The sequence below is a fragment of the Pipistrellus hanaki genome (genome assembly GCF_964339955.1).
Source record: "Pipistrellus hanaki genome assembly, chromosome: 8".
NCBI lineage: Eukaryota > Metazoa > Chordata > Mammalia > Chiroptera > Vespertilionidae > Pipistrellus > Pipistrellus hanaki.
The window spans coordinates 16,867,903-16,887,885 of NC_140510.1; the positions used below are offsets into that span (position 1 = coordinate 16,867,903).

The following is a 19,983-nucleotide window of genomic DNA, read 5'->3' on the forward strand; positions in this document are numbered from 1 at the left end:
CTTTTCTTTCCTAAGACTCTTGAATCCCAGCTAGTCCTTAAAAGTCCTTATGTGGCCTGTTCTCTGTAAATCTATTACTCCGCCTCCTTTCGGACACAAAGGCCACACTTCCCAAACCTTGCTACATGCTGCCTAATGCAGGGGCCATGCCAACTTGCTCACCTCTCAATGCCACGTGCCTAGCCCTCTGCCTGGCACATAGTAGGTGCACAATAATTCCCCGTTGAAGGAATGAATGAGTGGGTGAGAGAGTGAGTGAGCGAGCCCCTGGGTTTGGTTTGTTTGTCATGTGTACCAGAAAACTCATTTTGGACCTATAAACTGCCCTTTCACTCCACCTCCTGGGTGGGACTTCACTGCAGAGCTCCGTGGCTCACAGGCACCGAGAGGTCTTTTTTGTCTGCTGCTGTTCATTCATCCTCTCTGCAAAGATGTCAGCTGTGTGCTGTGAACCCTGTGCTTTGGACTCCAGCCATGGGCTGTGGACTCCCAGCCATGTGCTTGGAGTTAGTCGGGGAAGAAAATATGTCCAAGAACTAGCCCCTGTCCTCCGATAGCTTCAGTTGTCACAGAGAAGCCAGTCAGAGCCACAGCCAACACCTCTGGTGGAGGTTACACCCTGTGATAGTGATGTGACCAGGATACTTTGGGGTGCTTGATTCAGAGATTCTCTCCCGAGGCATTTACAAGAGAGGAGTCCTGGAAGCAGACTGGGGCGACAGGGAGGATGGAGGATGGAAGAGAAATGAAGGTGAATTATTGGAAGTTTAGTTGTGGCTGAAGGGAGAGACGTTATGAAGGGTGAGGCTGGCGGAGAAGGCAGATCATACAACGATGCTGAGGCTCAGCTGAAGATTTCAAATTTGATTGTGGGACAACAGGAAGTAAAGGCTTTAAGGCCAGGTGAGGGCCGTGAAGCTGTCAGACTGGGGTTTGGGAAAATCACTCTTGGCATCTTGTAGGTATTTCTTATTAAGCATCTCCCAGAGCTGCAAAAAAAAAAAAAAAAAAAAAAAAAAAAAAAAAAAAAAAAAAAAAAAAGCAGTAAAGGGGCAAAGGGGCTGTTCTGAGTTTACCCCAGCCTCTGAGGGTTTCATCAGTGCCATAAGTCCCCAGCTCCTCAGAGAAGATGAAGCCAGAACCCCACTGGCTGGCAGATGGGTCCTCTGCCTAGAACGACCGCCATTGGTCCCAGCCAGAATTTTTGGGTTCCTTGTGTTTGCAGCTAGAGGGCCATATTCAAAGAGCAGTGGGACTCAGAGCAGTGTGTCTGGTTTGAATAAGAAGGCTCAAGCTCTTGAGGTGGTAGCACCTCATGCTTCCTTAGAGGCCGAAGCTCTAATTAGGCTGATCTCTGCCTGCAAATCCTCCTGTGATCTACCGGGAAGAGGAAGCTTTCATCCCAGAACCCTTTCAAAGTGCCCATCAGCTCCCCAGGCAGCGGCAGCTGAGCAGAGGGAGCTGATTGGCAGCAGCACTTGTGAGAGCCCCAGGCTGCAGCATGTGGTGGAGCTGCTGGCAGCAGGGAATCTGCCTCATGCCCGCCAAGCCCGCTGGAGCCCCCAATGGAAAGAATCCTGGCTCCAGGAAAACCGCTTGCTTTTCCCTTCACGGTCCTTGCCTCCCCTTCACTGCACTAAAAATGCTGATTTGGATTGCAAGCTCTTTTAAATCGCCTCTCTAACTGAGGTCCTGTCTCCAGCAGCAGAGGTTGGTGGACAGGCCACATCCCTGGTGGTCTGAGATCAAGAGCACCGTCTTCCCTGACGTGCATGGGTCCAGGCTGTGAGGGCTCTCATTGTGCATTTCTTGGGAGAGACATAGGTATCTGCTTCAAGCCAGAGAGTAAGCGGGCTCTTGTAAAGAATGTTCAGATGGGTTTCTGAAAACCATACCTATGCTCTTGGACACTATTTTCTACTTCCGGTATAGACCTTGTAAATATGGAGGGTAGTTGTCCTCATGGTATTTTGGAGATGTGGAAGAAAAAACGAGCTAACTCTAGGAGCCACTGTGGAATCAGCTTTAGTTCCAGGAAACCGGCTCATGGAAGCCCCTGGGGAGTAAGGACACACCTGGTAGTGAATCTGGATCGTGGGGTGGGAATGGTGGGGGTGACAGCTGCAGGGCAAGAAGAAAGGAATTGAAAAGCAGAGGGGTTATCACTAGTGTGGACAATGTTTGCTCCTTTGAAAAAATCGGGTGCTGCCATTTACCCAGCCATTGCTGATCCCAGCGAGACTGGGCAAGCAATGATTAAGCAGCAAAGTTTCCTAACCTCACTGCTGTTTCTCTTCTGTGCAGTGGGGATAATAACCCCTACCCCTTAGGGCTGGTGGAGGAATCAGTAGATTAACACATGTTTAGGCTAAGACAGTGCCTGACACAGAATAAATCCTCTGAAAGCCTTAGCTGCTTGCCACTGAAGGATCCCAGAAAACAACAAAGGTGTGTTTTTCAAACAGCCTCATTGAGGCATAGCTGTCAAACCTTAAAATTCACTCCTTGTAAGGATACAATTCAGTATTGTTGTTGTTGTTTTAGTAAATTTATAGTTGTGCTATTACCACGACAGTCTAGTCTGATAATTTCATCACCTTGAAAAGCTCATTTCTGCCTATTTGCCGTTGGTCCTTGCTCCCTGACCTGAGCCCCAGGAAATACTGATCTGTTCTGTCTCTGTCTCTGCCTTTTCTGGAGAATTCTGGCTTCTTTTCCTCAGCATAATATTAGGTGCATGCATGTTAGAACGGATCTGTGCCTCATTGCTTATTAATTGCAGATTGGCCTTCCACTGTATGCATGTACCGCACTTCATCAGTTGGTGGACATTCGGGTTGTTTCCACCTTTTAGCTGCTGTGAACATTCATGAGCATGTGGATGTACATTTTCCTTCCTCCTGGACCAACTCCTAGCAGTGGAAGGAAATGGAATATGAGAGGTTTAAGTCTGACTCTTTCCAAAGAGAGCTTGTTGTTGGCATGGATTTATGTGAGTGGAAATGGTTCTTGGAGAAGTCACCACAGCTTAGTTCCCAGCCACCTTCTCTGTTGCCCACGGGGGAACACAGTGTCTCTCCCACCACTGAGAATCAGCCCCAGTGCACTCAGGAATGGACTTCACTCCTTTTGAGGACAGCACACACTGAGAATGGTGGATGCCAACAGGCAGCTGAGCTATGTTAGATCTGGTCAGTCAGTCAGTACTTATTGAGCACTTCTCTTCCTGGATTTCAGTTGTGTTATAAATAGCAAATGTCTCCCTTACCCTTCAAATAACTGACCAAACTTGGCCTAAACCCCACTTTCATGACTTAGAACTTGCCCCCACTATCTCCCCCATTTTTTCACAAATTGCTGACCTTATTTATTCTTAATCCTGCTTCCAGGTCTATATCTGAACCTATTTTTTGTTGTTGTTCCAGACAATCCATTTTCACCTGATATGTCATGGCTGTAGTAACTCTGTTAAGGATTTGGTTGGACTGGGGAGCTTGTGGAAAGGATCCCATCTTCTACAACCAAGAGAGGGGCTGCCCCTCCACCGAGTGCTTCTCTCTGGGGAGGAGCCCACCCCTCTTCTCTAGCTCTCTTGGTATTTTTTGAATAATAATCCAAGGCTAAGTGTCACCATTGCTGTCACTTAGCCTTTGTTCCAAAAGCAGCAGCACCCTTAACTTTTCCACAGTAAATTGTGTTCATTTGTTCAGAACATTGTTTTTTCTATAAATTTGCATTAATAAACTCTTCTCATTACAATTACTGCAGGAAATTTTCAGAATAGTCGAGCGAATTTAGGGAAATTTGATGACTGGTTGAAATAATTGTTCTATGTTCTGAGAGGGCTCATTAACCAGATTGGAAATTACTATTTATGTTTCATTCTATGTATATAAAGCCTCTCTTGGTTACAATATTGTTCTTTTCTACTGCTATTGTCGAAGCTCCAAGATGCCAGACCATTAAATTCAGTTCAATAGTCCTTTATTGAGCACCAGTTACCTGCAAAGCACTATGTTAGTGATAAGCCACTATCTCCTATTCAGCCTACAAAACCCAGTCTAAAAGCCCTACTTTTGGAAGCCTTCTCTGATAGCTACCACCATCACTCTTCCCCTCGTCCCAGAGTTCATTCTTTTTCTCCTCTGAGTGGCTGGTGCATTCCTGTTTGGACATCTGATTTGTACAATTCTTTAATTTTGTTATGTTGTGCATGGAGCCTTTGAGCCAGAGCCTATGCTTCATTCACATTCCTATTTCTTGCATCTAGGGAAATTTTAACAGTCATTTGTAAAGTGTTGAGTAGATGATGAGAAAGCCTTCAAAGCCAGCATATAAGACATCAGTGATGGAGGTTTGCTGAACAAAGATGCCAGTCTGATCTGAAGCCATTGTCGCCCTCCTGCACGGTCCCATAGCTTCCTGCCTCTGCCTTTGCTGTGCTCCTACTCTCTGATCTCAGCAGATCCTGCCACTGTGCTGTCACCGGCGGTGGGCGGGGGCGGGGGGGGGCGGAATCTGAAGTGGGACCCCCTAAGCACTCCACCACCACCTGCAGGTTCTTGATTTCCCAGGAAAGAATTCAAGAGCCAGTGAGAAGGAAAGCAGGCTTTATTTAGGTTGAGAGAAAGGGGCCAGAACAGGATCCCTGGAGACAGGATGAGAGTGAGCCCGGAGCAGACGGCACCCACTGCTCCCCTGGTTGTGCATTCCTGTTTGGGCATCTGTGAAGGAAGGCACCTGCGAAAGTACACGTCCAGTGGACACAGCGAACTCGAGAGCGAGTTCTGCTGGGCCAGTCAGTTCTTGGGATGTATTTGATGTGTTCCCAAGGCTGGGTTGTTTCTGAACTTTGTGGTGCCAAATTCTGCCTCCGCCTTCTGGTTGGGGTAGGAGGGCCTTGTTCCTACACAAATATGATCCTTTCTGAGATGTCCTGGCTTTGCCCCCTGTCAGTTTTCATTATAATGAAGGTATAATGAGCTTTGGGGTCCGTCTCTGGTCAGTTTTTTCCTCCATCTTGGATTGACCTGGTTTTAGTCAGTCCTTGCTGTTGTTGACTTCTTCGACTACTCACCCCTGCCACAAACTGTTTCCCTTTGATAGTTTACCTGCCTGTGGTGTGAGTGGCTCCCACTTCCTCACTCCCCGGAAGGGTTTTCCCCAGCTTCTTTCTGTCCTGCCCCATCTCACTCAGAGGCGGAGACAAAGCTTTACATGGACCCCAAAGTTCTGTGTGTGCTGATCCCTGAAACCCCCTCACCCCAGACCTGTCTCCTATTTCTGGCCCCCAACACACACTCTGCTCAACCCACGGAATTCTCTGCTGCTTTTGGAACCTGCTTGACACTCCCATCATCAGAGCTTCTGGTGTTGGTTTCCATCTGTCCAGAATGTTTTTCACAGATACTTGTGTGGATCCCTCTTTTACTTCCTCCTGTCTTTTCTTAATGTCACCTTCTTGGCCCTGGCTGGGTAGCTCAACTAGTTCCAGTGTGGTCCTGATACACCAAGGTTGTATGTTTGTTTCCATTCAGGACTCATGCAAGAATCAACCAATGACTGCATCAATATGTGGAACAACAAATCTCTTTCTCTCCCTCTTCCTCTACCTTTTCCTCCCCCTCCTCCTTCTGCTAAATAAACTAATTAACTAACTAATTAAAATGTCACCTTCTCCATGATGCCTTACCTGGACCCTCTCCTCCCCCACATCTCCATCCCTTTTCCTCACTTCATTCTTTTGAGAACATTTATTATCTTTTAACATATTATATATAATTCATTTCTCTGTTTTTCTGTCTCCCTCATTGGAGGTAAGCTGCATGAAGGCAGTGGTTTGGGTTTCTTAGTTTTTCACTGAATCTCCCCAAGGGCATAGGAGAGTGCCTTGGTGGTGTTTATCTCAGGTGCCTTTCTGAGCACTTTACGCATTATAAGTAATGTAATCCCCTTTACAGCTCTAGAAAATTGGTATTTTCTGCATTTTACAGCAAAAACTGAGACAAGATTATGTAACTAATCAAGATCATTCCGCTAGTAAGTGGAGGAGCTAGATTCAGCTAGTTTGAGTTCTGAACCCTTACGCTTTCCTGCTTCCTAGCCAGTATTTTGTTGAGTGAGTGAATGAATGAATTAATGAATGCGTAAGTGGATGAGTGCTTACAGGAAAGAGACCAGTTGGCATTGCTATGATAGCTTAGGCTTAGGTTGACTGAAACAAGACCTCCAGCCTCCCATGAGCACCTGGGGCCTTGATCGAGGGGTGAGAAGAGGCTTGTGAAGGGGCTTGGGCAAAGGGATGGCTCTCGTGGACAAATTGTCTTACATACTCCTGGCAACTCAACCTCTTACCTCTGGACCCTGGCAGCAAGTAATGGTAGATCTTGGAATATTCCCTGTAACATTTCTTGGTGCCTTTTAAAAGCCTCCTCACTTTAGCTCACAGGAATCATATAAGGACTGAAGAACAAGTGGTATTCTCCATTTTAGATGTGAGAGCGGCAGAGAGCTCCAGGGATGTCTGTGAATTCCCGGCTAGAACTATAATTGTAGCCCAGAGCCCCAGGCTCCTCCTGCCTTACCTGGTCCCGTGCTTACTGGGAACACCTTCAGGCCTTCCTCGCTTCGGTTTTACCAAGTTTTAGAAAGCTCCTGCTGTGACTTTTACTATTGGCTCCCAAAACAGACTTCTGAGAGGATGCCAGCCCAGCCCCAGTGAGCCCTGAGTAAGCACGACTGGGGCTTAGTGTAATTGCACTAAGCTCGCCCATTGAAGGGACCTGGAGATCGTTGGCCATACTGGTTTACTGAGAAGTGAGCAGATGGCACAGATCCACCCTGCAGCGGAGCTTTAGGGCACTTGCTTCGTGCAGACTTCGTGGTGCCATGTTGCCCCAGCCTCTCAGATGCACAGGCATCCCCTCTACGAGGGACAGGAAGAGGGGTGAGCACTTGTGGTCCACCTGCTGTTTGCCAGCCTTCCGCTCAGCTCCATCACTCAGTGAGCTTCATTTTCCACAGATGACTGATGGAGCCTACACCAGCCTGGGTATCGTGCCAGAGCACCCAGGGACAGTGTCAGATCCAGCCTCCTAACTTAAGTGCCTTCCTTGGAGTTAAGATCACCTCCTAATCTAACATGGCAGAGTCTTTCTCCTCATTTGGTTTATTCCTGGGACTGCTTCACGTACCACAAGAAGCTAAAAATGAATAAGGAGAAAGGTTTCTAACTGCCTGTAGGCGTCATATAAGGAAAGACATTCGTGATTGTTTTTTAAGAAAAGCTCTAACAGCCAGTATTGGAGCCTCCAGCCTTGGTGGATTTCCAGTTCCCCAGCCCAATCCAGGTTGCAGTTCAGGGAGCTGGTAGGTGGACAGGTGGAGAGCTGGCCCAGGGATACGCTCTGGCTGAGGCCAGTTCCAACCCAAGTTTGTCTGGAGCCCACCTGCTCCCCTTCCCTGTTCCCTGGCAGCAGCCGCCTCCCCTGTGGGCTGCCTGGCAGGCTGTGGTTGCAAGTTGCAGCTTTGGTCCCTTGACTGATGGCTTTTTGTCATTCCAGGACTTCTGCCATGGGCAGGTGATGTGGCCGCCCCTCAGTGCCCTGCAGGTGAAGCTTGCTGAGCCCGGGCAGTCCTGCAAGCAGGTGTGCCAGGAGAACCAGCTCATCTGTGAGCCGTCTTTCTTCCAGCACCTGAACAAGGACAAGGACCTGCTGAAGTGAGTGCTGGAGCGGGGCGGGCGGGGCAGCCTAGAGCAGGATGAGGTTCTGTCTCCAGGCTCATGGGCTGCGGGAAAAGATGTGGGAAGGTGAGCAGGTTGGAGCGTGATCCCCCCTGAGAAAGTTAGCAGCATTTTTAGTTAGGTAGATGAGGTCATATTTAGAATTCGATTGAGAGTGTTTTATTTGCATAAGTAATGTCATGTCTGGGCTTGAAGATTGTGGGAGGTGTTCACTTTGCTACCGTCATACCCGAGAACCATGAGAGCGGAGGTGGGCACAGAACCACAGCAGTCTGAGACGTGCAGGTGGCGGGTGAGCCTTGCACCCTAGAGTGAGGAAGGAATGGGAGACATGGGCAAGGAGCTGGCAAGAACTGCCTAGAGCAAAGTCCACACCATCCTCACCTCCTGCAACCCATCCTTGTTTGCACGTTTGCCCAGCTCCTCTGATCTGAGCAGGCCTGACCCTGCCAGGTCCCTGGGCAGGAGCTGGGTGTGGTGGGTGCCTGGAATGCGGGCCAGCCCGCACCCAGGAGGGGCCATCTGGATCGCATGAGCTTTTGCCCTTGTGCTTGCATTGCTTTTACCGACACCACTCACTTCCCTCTGCGTTGGCATTTTGAGTTTGGCAGTTGCAGTTCCCAAATTTCCATATGAGGTTTCTTTGACCTCTGACTCATGGCCCCCTCTGTAGAGCAGTGGTCTGTCCCTGTCTCAAAGAGTGTTTAAGGAACACAGTGGCCTCTGGAGCGAGGCTTGCCTGGCCCTGCTCTGGCTTTGCACCTATCGGAGAATGAGGTCGGCCACTGTGGTTACCTGTGCACAGTCGTCTGAGCCGGCCTGGTCATTATTCTCAAGTAAAAACCCGTTATAGAAAGAGCACGTGGCTCTGGCGTCAATCACAGCTGCATGGAAGCTCCGCTGAGGTGAGCCGTGGGAGATGCTGTCTTCCTGCCGAGACCAGGTCTGGCTGCCCTGGCTCACCATCAGCCTAAAGGCCAAGCCGGGCAGGCAGTGCAGTGCCTGCTGTGGTGGAACCTCTGAGAGGGAGCGGTGCTCTGGTATTTATGGAAAGCCTGTAATGGTTCTAGAAGCTTCCATTTCCACATCACACATCCCAGATTCTAGGGTCCAGGAAGGGCTCTCCATGGCTCATCTTATAAATGTCCCTGTAGCAAAGTGGCTTTTTAAGAACCCCAAGTGTCTATGCATCAGTCTGGATTTGCTGGGGGCAGACTAGGGACTGTCCACCCAGAATTGTCTAAATGCCCCCCACCTGTCCCCAGGAAACAGGGATGCTGCTGCCCGGGTCCCGTGATCGAGGCTCCACTCAGCATGCCTTTCCCCAGGGCATGGGCCTAGGTCCAGTGAGGAGACAGGAAGGGGAGCCAATGGGTAGTCGCCTCTGTCCCCTTGATTTTCTCATCTGTAAAATGGGGACATCCTGGGTGATGGTGAGGTGATGTGCAGCCAGTGCTGACGCGGAGCAAACGGCCCTTCTTCCAGAGCTCTGAGTGGGGAGACAGGCCCGAGGTAACCAGGAGGAGCCAAGGGAGCCAGGCCTCGGGCCATGGGAGTGTCTAACAACTCCCACCCCCACTGTAGCTTCCTTCTTGGGAGCCTGCAGGGAACGCTGACATTGCAGTAAAACTGCCTGCAGTTAATTCTCTGAATGTAAGGGCCCTCCTGAGAGCATTGTGCCTGCATTTGTAAATGCTGACAATGTTGTAAAACCCAGCTATCTGCCATCTGTTAGTGCCTCCTCTGCACGAGGTGCCCTGGCCTACTCTTGCTCATGGCCAGTTAGCAATGAGGGGCTCCACACACCAGCATTGCTTTTCCTGCTCCACCTTGCAGGCCTGAATTGTGACATGAATTGAGCCCTTTAGAGCATCCCATGCTGTCACTTTGAATTAGGAATCGGCAGCTGGTCTTGAGCTGTGCCACAGCTCAAGACCACCAGCTCCTGTGCACAGAGCATGCGCAGTTCTAACCGAAATGGGTAGAGACCCTGGGATGAACCAAGCCCAGGCCAGGGTGGTCCGTTGGGGAGGGCCTCGCTCCATATGTGCGTTCACATGAGACCTTGTTTGTGATTTGGCTGCCTTTTCAAGTTGTATCTTCTAAATTATTAGATTATTACGTTTCGGAGGATTTTAACTAAGTTGGTGCCTGGGAAGAGGGAATGGCCCTGAGTCAGAGTGGTCAAGAGGAGCTAGGGGCATTTGGAAGTAGCAGGGTGGCGGGTGAGGAAGGGAGGAACTCCAGGACAGGGACTATGGGAGGGCTAGGCCAGCTACAGCCCCTCACCCTGTGTGTACCCGTGGGTGGTTCTGTCCTCTCGGAGTCGGGGGCCGTGGGAAGGCAGGCCTTTGCCCTTTGATTCTTTCATAGCCATAAAATGTAAACTGAGGCATTGGACCTCAGGAGCCCCCACTCTGCCCTGAAAGAGAAGCAGGAGAGGCAGCACCCTGCAGAAGGGAAATTAGACCACACCAGGGTCTTTGCACAGGTGTCAGGGTATATGAGCAAGAATGGGCGTGAATGGGTATGTGTGTCGGGGGTGACAGACATCACAGGAACACAGAGGCTGGAACAGTGGCGTGCATGCCCTGGAAAGGAAGGGATCCCCAGTGGAGAGGGGATTGCGGGCCATGGAGGCCATCTGGGCTCTGGGTACTCCGCAGGTGTTAGGAAAGTCACCTCACCTCTCTGGTGAATTCTCTCACCAGCTAAGCAGGAATGATGGCATGGCCTTCCCGGGTGGCCAGGGCTGTGGGGCAGGGCCCTGCCGCTGAAGGAGGGAGCGCTCCCTGGGGCCAGCAGGTGGGTGGCATCCAGAGGTGGCCAGAGCTATGCCACGTACGGGACCATGTGAAGACTGGGGACTGCCTGTGGGAAGGCTGCGGTCTCCGACATCATCCCTGGGCAGGCAGGCTGCTCCTGTGACCCCCCGGTGAGATTCACTCACACCAGGAGACGGAGCCTGGGATCTGGGTCCAGGTGACCAGGGCAGGAGCTGGCGGGTTCTCTGTGTTCACTGACAGTGATAGCCCATGCCATGGGGTCTGAGGTGAGTTGCAGACCTTTCCATGCTCCTGCTTAGCAGGGTACCAGGCAGATGAATCAAGATTCAGCAGGTGCTATCATTCCCCTCAATAAAGAGCTTAAGCATAACTGTTTCCCAAGGCTGCGTTCCATGTGGAAACTTGAATGCACACTTGAGCTCTGGAGACCCCTTGCTGTGGATTGGCCAGCTGGGATAGCCTGTATAGGGTTTGGAAGCCCTGAGTCTCTGTCTCCTTTTCCTTTAAGAAAGCCATAAAACTCCGCTTCCTGCCTTCACCTTCCTGGTCCACAACCTAACGCCTCCATCTCCTCGCTGGTGTGCCAAGAGCAGAGGTGATGGGGGATTTAGGGAAGTCGCAGAGCCCACTGGTGACTACAGGGGTGAGATACAAGGGAGCACTGCCTTCCCAGCACCAAGAGCCAGGCTGGAAGCCCTGAGAGCCACCAGCATCCCCCAGATGCCCTGGAAATCATCTGATTTAGTGTTGGCAAGGGCTGGGCCAGGCAGTGTGTTAGTTGGCTGGAGAAGACAAGAGGGGGCTGGAGGAACGGAGCCTGGGGAAGGGGACCTGGAAGCTTTGCAGGGACAGCAGGAAACCTTGGGGTCCCCAGCCAGACCCTCCCCTGTCTGCACGAATGGAGACTTCTGTGAATGTAGGAAAATTGAGACAATTGTCCTGTGTGTCCGTTCACAATGTGGGAAGGGAGGCCAATGCCTAGTCCACCCAATGTCTGCCAGGCAGAGGACCATGATGGTGATGATGTTTGTGACAGAAGTTCCCACTTCCTGAGCCCTCCCCGAGAGCTAGACACTGCCCAGTGCTCTAGGGTGCTGCTGTCATTCCTAGGCCTCCCGGGGTTAAGGATATCTACCCCAGTTTACAGAGGCTCAGTCATGGGTCCAGGGTCACAGGCCTGCCTGGTACCTGGACCTTCTTCTCTGAACTGTCCCTACATGGCATGCAGGCACCAGACTGGACACCTGGTGATCTGGGGGTGGGCAGCAGTGTATCCCAAGGAGCAGGAGGAGAAAACATGGCCCCTTTCTGGGACAGAGGCTGGCAGTGTTGGGCCCAGGCAGTGTTCCAGCCAGAGAATCAGAGCTACTGGGTCTGTAGCCCACAGACAAGCCAGCTGTAGGAGATGGCAGAGGAGCAGGAGCACAGGCTGGGGTCAGCATTTAGACTCTCCCTGCAGTCCTGAGGCCTAGCAATTACCTGGGGTGGTGGGGGGAGGGGGTAATGGAGGCTGCTGTTGCATGGCTGCAGAGGACCAGTGAGCCACACCCCAGAGCAGCACCTCCCTCTGATTAGCAGGATACCAGGAAGGAAGATGATTCTGCCGCAGAGACCAAGGCCATGCAACAGGAATCTTTGTGAGCCGTCAATAAAAACATTTAACATAGCTGTAAAAATTAGGGCGTCCAAAAAGGTACACACACTTTGAATAATTATAAAGATAGTGTTTATTAAAATACACTAGAGGCCCAGTCACGAAATTTGTGCATAGGGATGGGTGAGGTGGGGGGGACCTCAGCCCAGCCTACACTGTCTTCAATCTGGGACCCCTCAAGGGATGCCCGACTGCCCTCTCACAATCCAGGACTGCTGGCTCCCAACACCTCACCTGCCTGATTGCCCCTAATTGCTTATGCCTGCCAGCCTGATCACCCCACCCCATAACCACCCCCCTGCCAGCCTGATTGAATCCTAACTGCTCCCCTGCTAGCCTGGTCACCCCCAGCAGTCCTCCCCTGTAGGCATGGTTGCCCCCAACTGCCCTTCCCTGCAGGCCTGGTCCCCACAACTGCCCTCCCCTGCAGACTTGGTCTCCCACAAGTGTACTCCCCTTGAAGCCTGGTCATCCCCAATTGCCCTCCTCTGCCGGCCCAGTCATCCTTAACTGCCCTCTCCTGCAGGCCCCCAACAACTATTCGATCAGGCTGTTAGGGGAGTGATTATGGGGTGGGGTGATCAGGCTGGCAGGCAGAAGCAGTTAGGGACCTTCTCTTGCAAGCGTGGTCCCTCCCAATTGCCCTCTTCTGCCGGCCATCTTATGGCGGCCATATTGTGTCCACATTAGGGCAACCATCTTTGACCACATGGGAGTGGGCATCTTGTGTGTTGGAGTGATGGTCAATTTGCATATTACCCTTTTAATATATAGGATTTCATTTTCAAAATTGAGTTATCTGCTCTTAAAATGTATATGCATATTTCTGGAGACACCCTGTATTTAAATATTACTCGACTTTGCCCCAGTTTTACTCCTTAGAAGTAACCATTGTTAAGGTTTTAATGCAGGGGTCTTCAAACTACAGCCCGCGGGCCACATGCGGCCCGCAGAGGAGTCTGATCCGGCCCGCCAGGTTTTTTGGGCAGTGAGCGCAGCCGAGGTGTTACAGTAGGAATTAGTAGCTCATATAATCCGGTCCTCCAGCTCTCTGAGGGACCGTGATCTGGCCCCCACTTTAAAAAGTTTGAGGACCCCTGTTTTAATGTATAGCCTTCTCGGCTTTTAGACACAGTCTCACATAACATATTACACACACTCACATTCTCTTACACACACACATACACACATACACCACATACACCTTCTTATACACACTCATATTCTCACCCATTCATATGCACACACACACCACACACACGTTCTTATCCATGCTCTCAACCACTCATATGCATGCACATACACACACCACACACTCACACACAGTTCTTCCACACTTATACTCTCACCCACTCACATATACACACACATATACCACACATGATCTTACCCCATGTGCTCAACCACTCACATGCACAAACACATACATCACTCGCATTTACTCATACATGTTCTTACACAACCATACCCTCACCCACTCACGCACGCACACACACACGCACACACACCCACAGGTGGAGCTGGGTCACGCTGTGCCTCCTGTTTTGCGACTTGCCTCCTGCAGGACAGCTCCCCACGGCCACTTGCTGCCTAGAACTCCCAAAGCACATGCACCAAGTTGATCTCCCCATTCCCCACGTGGTGTTTGGGTTATTTACTTTTACGCTTACATACAGTCTTCACAAGCAGCCTTGAATGCATGTCCCCACGCATCCAGGCACACACCTCTCTCTAGCCCCCTCCCTCCAGTGGAGACTTGCTGGGTCAGAAGGTGGAGACTTGCTGGGTCAGAGGGTGGAGACTTGCTGGGTCAGAAGGTGGAGACTTGCTGGGTCAGAGGGTGGAGACTTGCTGGGTCAGAGGGTGCTGGCTGCTGTCTATTTACAGCAGGAGAAGGACCGTGCTCCCCACCTTCAGGAGGTGGGCCGAGGAGCCAGTGATGAGGACAGTCCGTGCACCTCCAACCTTGTGCCTTTCTCTTCCTCTCCAGGTACGAGGTGACCTGCCAAAGCTCAGAGCTGGCCAAGGACATCCTGGTGCCCTCCTTTGACCCCAAGAGCAAGCACTGTGTGTTTCAAGGTGACCTCCTGCTGTTCAGCTGCGCAGGCGCCCACCCCAGGCACCGGAGGATCTGCCCCTGCCGGGACTTCATCAAGGGCCAGGTGGCTCTCTGCAAAGACTGTCTATAGCGGCCACCAGCCAGCCCTGCACACACTCTGCTGGGAGCAGCGGCTCCAGCCCCGTCCTGGCAGAGCCTGGGGGCAGGTGTCATTCAGGGACTCTCGCCAGAGCCTGAACTTTTTGGTGGAAGGTTTCGATGTGGTATCACTCCTGCTGTGGTCAGCGCATCACAGTGGCATTTTCACCAAAACCAAAGGCGGGCCGGCATCAGGCCAGGAGCCTGGCTGCTCTCCCTGGCACAAGTTTATTTTTTGAGGAGCAACTGCAGGGAGAATCCCTCGATGCACTTGCTCTAGGGTAGAGCACGAATCTCAAGATTCATTTAAAACAGAACAAAACCAGAGGGGGAACAGCTGGTTGGCAAGAACTTTTTAGGAACATTCCTAAATCCATTAACTTATTTATTTGGGAGGGGGAGGGTACCAGGGGAGGGCAGAGGGGGGCTGATCACAGGTCTTGTTTCTTTGATTTCTCACTGTTTACCGTCCACCTTCACTGTAATAGTTTTCTGGCCCCATCAGGGTGGTGCCGGAGGGAGAGGTGGGGAGCACCGTGGGGACCCAGCTCCTCAAAGCAGATGGTGGCAGAGGAGAAGAAAATCTTGTGTGCGCTTGGCGGTAGCTACAGAACAGGCACCCCCAGATGTGGGGGGACAACCCAGCCAGGGAATGAAGTACATGATTAGGAAATTGACATCTGGTGGTTGGTGGTAAATCTCGAAAGGCAGGACCAGGGCCAAAAGAGCTACCCTTGGATGTAGCTGTGATGTTTACCCCTTACAAGCGTTGTCTTTGAGCTGGGAGTGGATGAGTGAGCTGGCCCCTGTGGGCTGGTGTCACACTGGAGCTGGGATGCAAACTTTGGGCTTGCGTTACATTCCTTCGAATGCCTGGACCCTCCATAGCCCAGGGAATGGGGCTCTGGGCGAACTTGATGTTGGCTGGGGGAGCAGGGGCAGGCGAGTGTGAAAATGAGTCACTGTCCTGGTCGCTCACCTGTGGGGTGGGGATGGGGTGGCTCGCAGCCAGGCACCAGTATTCTGAGGTGTGAGCCAGTTGGCAGCTTGGCCTGGTCAGACTCACTGGACCCCCTTCCAGCCCCTGCGCTCTGCTTTGCTGGGTTCCCCGCCTCCCCCGGGCAGTTGCAATGCTTTGGGTATGTTTCCTGGCATCCCCATGTGGTAAGAGTCAGCCCTCTTTCCTCTTCGTCTCCCTGTTATGAGTAGTTGGGGTCCACCCAGCCCTCGGTGGTGGCACGGCCTCCCAGCACCCTGCATGCCCTCCCGCAGCTGCCCAGCCTCAGCTGGCAAAGAGCTGGCACGATGAATGGTGGATGGGCCTCTGAGAAGTGAGACTAAAGGAGGGACTCTGTTTCAGGAGGACAGAGGGAGTGTGGGGCCTCTACGTGTGGGGAGTTAGATTCTGCCTGCTTCTCAGTTCTTCCCTCGTGCATAAATAGCACCACATGCACAGCCAGCCTTTTTCACTTTGACTCTCCATGTGTCTGAATCCCAGCTCCAATCCTACAGAACAGAGGGTGTCCGAGGGGAAGCACCTACAACCCCTCAGGTGACCCCTGAACACATGTGCAAGGGAGAGTGCTGATGGGAGGCCAGGGCCCAGCAGCAAGGACACAAGAAAGGAAACCTTGTAATAGGATGTGAATGAGTGAATATGGGTATATGTGTTCTTTTAAGATTTGCAAGGGCAGTTGCCTGCAGTAGGAGGAGAAATAACTGTTAGGAATTGCTGTTCTCTGAATGGTCCTCTTGGCTGCACCCTAAATTGTGGAAATTGGCTTAAGCTCCCAGGCCTACAATTCCTGGGCCTGTGCTGCCCTCTCCCGGACCCTTCTGGAGCTTCCGATGGTGAGGATGTCAGTGCAGGCATCTGACCAGCAGGGGGCGCCTGCGGGCCGAGACCGATTTCCTAAGCTCAGCAACCCAGTTTGCAGAGAGCTGTTTACTAAGCCAGCACAGGGGCTCAGAACGTGTGGAAACTAGGAAGCTACATTCTGTGGAAAGACTCGATGCCTGCCTTGTATTCCAGAAGCTTCTAGGATTGCTTGCTGGCTGCCCGAGCTCAGGGCCTCCCCCTCTTCCCACTCTTGTCAGGACTCTCAGCTTAGGTGCCCAGGAGGGCACTTTCCTCATTAGGTCCCTCTGCTCCTGCCAGCCCAGTGTTGGTGGAGGTGAGGCAGTTCCATGGGGGGGGGGGGGGGGGGCAGAGGGGAAGAGGGGTCTGCTGCTCCTGGGCACACTGATCTGCACCCCAGTTGTTGAAGGCTTTATCGATAGAGGCAGTGATGTTGGACAGACACTGGCCTCCAGCCCCCCCTAAACTTGGCCCAAGTCAGGTCAGTGGTCCACAACCAGTAGGGACGTGATTCCTGCCTGCCTGCCTCGGGCAGAGGGCGCCTCAGAGTGTGGGCAGTTTTTCCTAACGGAGTCCTGAGCTAACCTGTGGTTGGAGACCCTTCCACACTGGGACCTGTGCCAGGACCCCTGTCTCCCTGGCTATGAGCACACGCTGACTAGGCTGAAAGTTTTTGTACATTTTTTCCTCAGTGAAATCTGGCGTTTTTCCCCCACTGTGATTTTAAGTTCCTTAAAAAACAAAAAAACAAACAAACAAAAAAAAACTTGAGGGAAAACATTTATCTAATTTATTAAGAGAGAGAAAGCCTTCCTTTGACATGTAAACACTTTCAGGAGTAAAAGCTTCTAAAGGAGAAACACTGCTTTTAATGTCAGTGGACACCTCGTTTACTCTGTGTATGTAATTGGATTTGCACTTGAACAAAGGAGAGGGTTTTTTTGCATTTTTGCTTAAGTTGAGTTTCTGTCACTGCGTATAGTTTGCCTTTTTTGTGTTTGCTGTATGTTTGGGAATGTTGTGAATCTGTTTGATATTTATTGTTTCTCTGAGGTGCCTTTTCTCTTTCCTTTGGGGTTGCTTTTGGAACCTGCTACACTCCCCCAGCTCGGAGACAGGACCTGCCCTGTGTCACTGTGGACTCTCAGGGCCCAGAAACGCCCTTCCAGCCCCTCGGCCAGCACGTATATGCACATACAGCCCCCTGAAGCAGTCAGAACCCCGAGAGAAGGGCTGGCTTCCTCCAGACAAGCCACACCGTCCCAGGCCGCTTGGTCACTTCTGGGTTTGGGGACTGCTGCCTGCCCCTTGGCCCAGGCTCCCTGCCACCTGGCACGTGGTGAGGTGTGGCAGGGCAGGCGCCAGCCCTGGCTGAGGAGTTGCACTGTAAGGAAGCAGGGCCCGCTGAGCTCCTGAGTAGCACTGGCCCCCAGACATATGAAGGGGGAGGGATGTGCACACCCTTTTGTTCCGTAGTGAGCATGAGGTTTCATAACTGTGACCACTGGTTTCATCTGGAAGGAGAGCCCCTGCTTCGCTGGTAGTGCAGGCATGGATGTGACAGGTTGACTGAAACTGCTGTTCACGGGCGGGTTGTGTTTGTGGGCCAGACCAAGGCAGGCCACCCACTCTCCACGGTGGCTTACCTGGATTGTGTATGTAATTAGCACATGACCACTCCCTTCCCTGCCCCCAAACTTTTTGGTTTTTTGAAAGTCTATTTTGCTAACGACAGGCTCTGTTGCACGTGTTGCTACCCGAAGCCTAGACTTTTATTTATTTAAAAACACTTTAATTTTCACATTGGCTTCATTCCTCTTCCACCCATCCCCGCGGGCCCACAGCGTTTCTGTGTGAAGAGCTGATGGGCACAGAGACTCGGCTTCTTTAGGAAGGTGGGATGTCCTAAAGCTGAGGGCCAGTCCCTCTCATTCCTGTTGGCTTCAACAAGAAGTGGAAAGCCAAGTTTTTATAGCAAAAGGCCAAACTAGCTGTAGTCTCAGATGCAGGAAAAAAAAAAAAATTAGTAGCTCTCTTAGCACTTAGGGGTTTTGTGAGGATTCGGTGTTTAGCGGTGTCTGGCACATAGTAGGCCCTAGTAAGTGTTAAACATTATTACATTTTACAAAATTTGAGAAATAAAGAGCTGCACTCCTTATCAGTTGGTTCAAAAGTCACACCTACAGGACTCTATTATCCCAGGTTGACGGACTGTTGTGGGATTTACCGGTTAGCGTGTGTAAGTCCCTCACCCACCCTGTGGCCAGAACGTTGCCGGATCCCTGACTGCACTGACTGACTGGAAAACATGCCTGGCTTCAGCCCCAGGTGAAACGAGGCTGCAGGATTTGCACACGGGTGACCTTTGGCTCCCTGCTGGGCCTCACCCTAGTGGTGTCTCCTGGACCATTCCAGAGTATTTCCTTGGGGAACTGTTTGAGCTAGAAATTAAGGTGAATTTTCCCACTGATTGTACCCCTTAAAGTTAACTGTTCCTCTGAAATGAAGTTAAGAGAGGCTTTTCCATTTCCAAGGGGAAAAAATCGACCAATTGAACTTGAGAAGTCCCCTGCTCTCCCCTGCTGGCCAGGGCGGCTCCTCCACAGTCCAGTCCACAGGGGCCAGACTCCCGGGCAGGTGAACTGTCACGAGTTTGCCCTGGCCCTGGGGCCACAGTCTAGCCCGGGGAACCCCAAGACTATATACCACCAGAGCTGCTTGTGGCTCACTGGTTTTCTCCCCAAGTCACCTAAATATCAGTTCACGTTTTGTTTTATTGGGGTTCTAGCCTCTTGCTCCTCGATAGATTAGAGCCGCGTCTCCTTGCCTGTCTAGGCCCTCCTCTGGGCAGATGCATTGTGGAGTGTGGAGGAGATTGCTGGAGCCCTCTGTCCGAGTTCCTGTTTTCTCTTCAGCTGAATCTGCAGCCCTAGACTTGTGCAGGTGTAAGACTGGGGTTCACCTTCTCCCAAGCATCATTCCTCTAGCCCCGATTTGTGGAGCCTTGAGACGATCTCTCCCAGTCACCTGCAGCTGGTGAGGCCTGGCAGAGGGACCACGGCCAGCGAGTGCTCATGGGACATCGGGTGTGTGTGTGGAGGGTGAGGGCTTGGGGTGCACAGAGGACATTAGCCAGCCTGGCGGCCTGGCTGGGACAGCGGCATGAGAACCTAGGTGGTCTGCCCCTTCTGCCCAAGGGAAGACGGCAAAGTTGGGAAGGATTTTGCTCACTGTCCCGCCCAGGTGTTAAGAGGACAGCAGTGGAACAGTCTGCGCCAAAGGAGGTGGTGAGTCCCTTCTACTGTAGTCGCTGTCACAACCTCGAAGTCTTTAAGCTAATGACCGTTCACATCTGTGTCTTCAAACAGCGCCTGGCTCACTCCAGGGCTTAGTGCAGGGTTCTGCCCACGAGGTGTCGCTGTCCACACATCCCAACGTACTGTACCTGCATAGAGCGCACTGCTTTGTTTCCACTGTTGTAGACACAACTAGGAAGAACTTTATTTTTCAATAAACTTTACTTGTGTGACGGGTAGGAGTGATCTTTGGGGGGTTGGGTGGGTGCAGGGTCACCTGCAGAACACAGCCCAGCTGTACCCCAGCACTGGCGTCCACTGCCTGCGTCTCACCGTTTGCAGGCGCCGCCGGAAAGGCCGAGAGACCGTGACGGTCAAGGAACGGAGGACGGCTTCATGGTGGTGTGTTCCTTCCCCGCCTCACATCCACCCACACTCGTCTCAGAGC

At 51.8% G+C, this 19,983-nt stretch overlaps 1 protein-coding gene across 4 annotated transcripts in view; it reads left to right on the forward strand.

Moving 5' to 3' along the window:
• The window catches only part of MGAT5 (alpha-1,6-mannosylglycoprotein 6-beta-N-acetylglucosaminyltransferase), a 353,212-nt gene extending 333,444 nt beyond the window's left edge, over positions 1–19,768 (forward strand). For all 4 annotated transcript variants that reach the window (XM_084892259.1, XM_084892260.1, XM_084892257.1 and 1 more), the window contains 2 exons: positions 7,563–7,720; positions 14,175–19,768. In XM_084892259.1, coding sequence (XP_084748385.1) covers positions 7,563–7,720; positions 14,175–14,373 — 357 coding nt within the window. In that variant the 3' untranslated portion in view covers positions 14,374–19,768. The remainder of the gene's footprint in view (positions 1–7,562; positions 7,721–14,174) is intronic.
• The last annotated feature ends 215 nt before the right edge of the window (positions 19,769–19,983 follow it).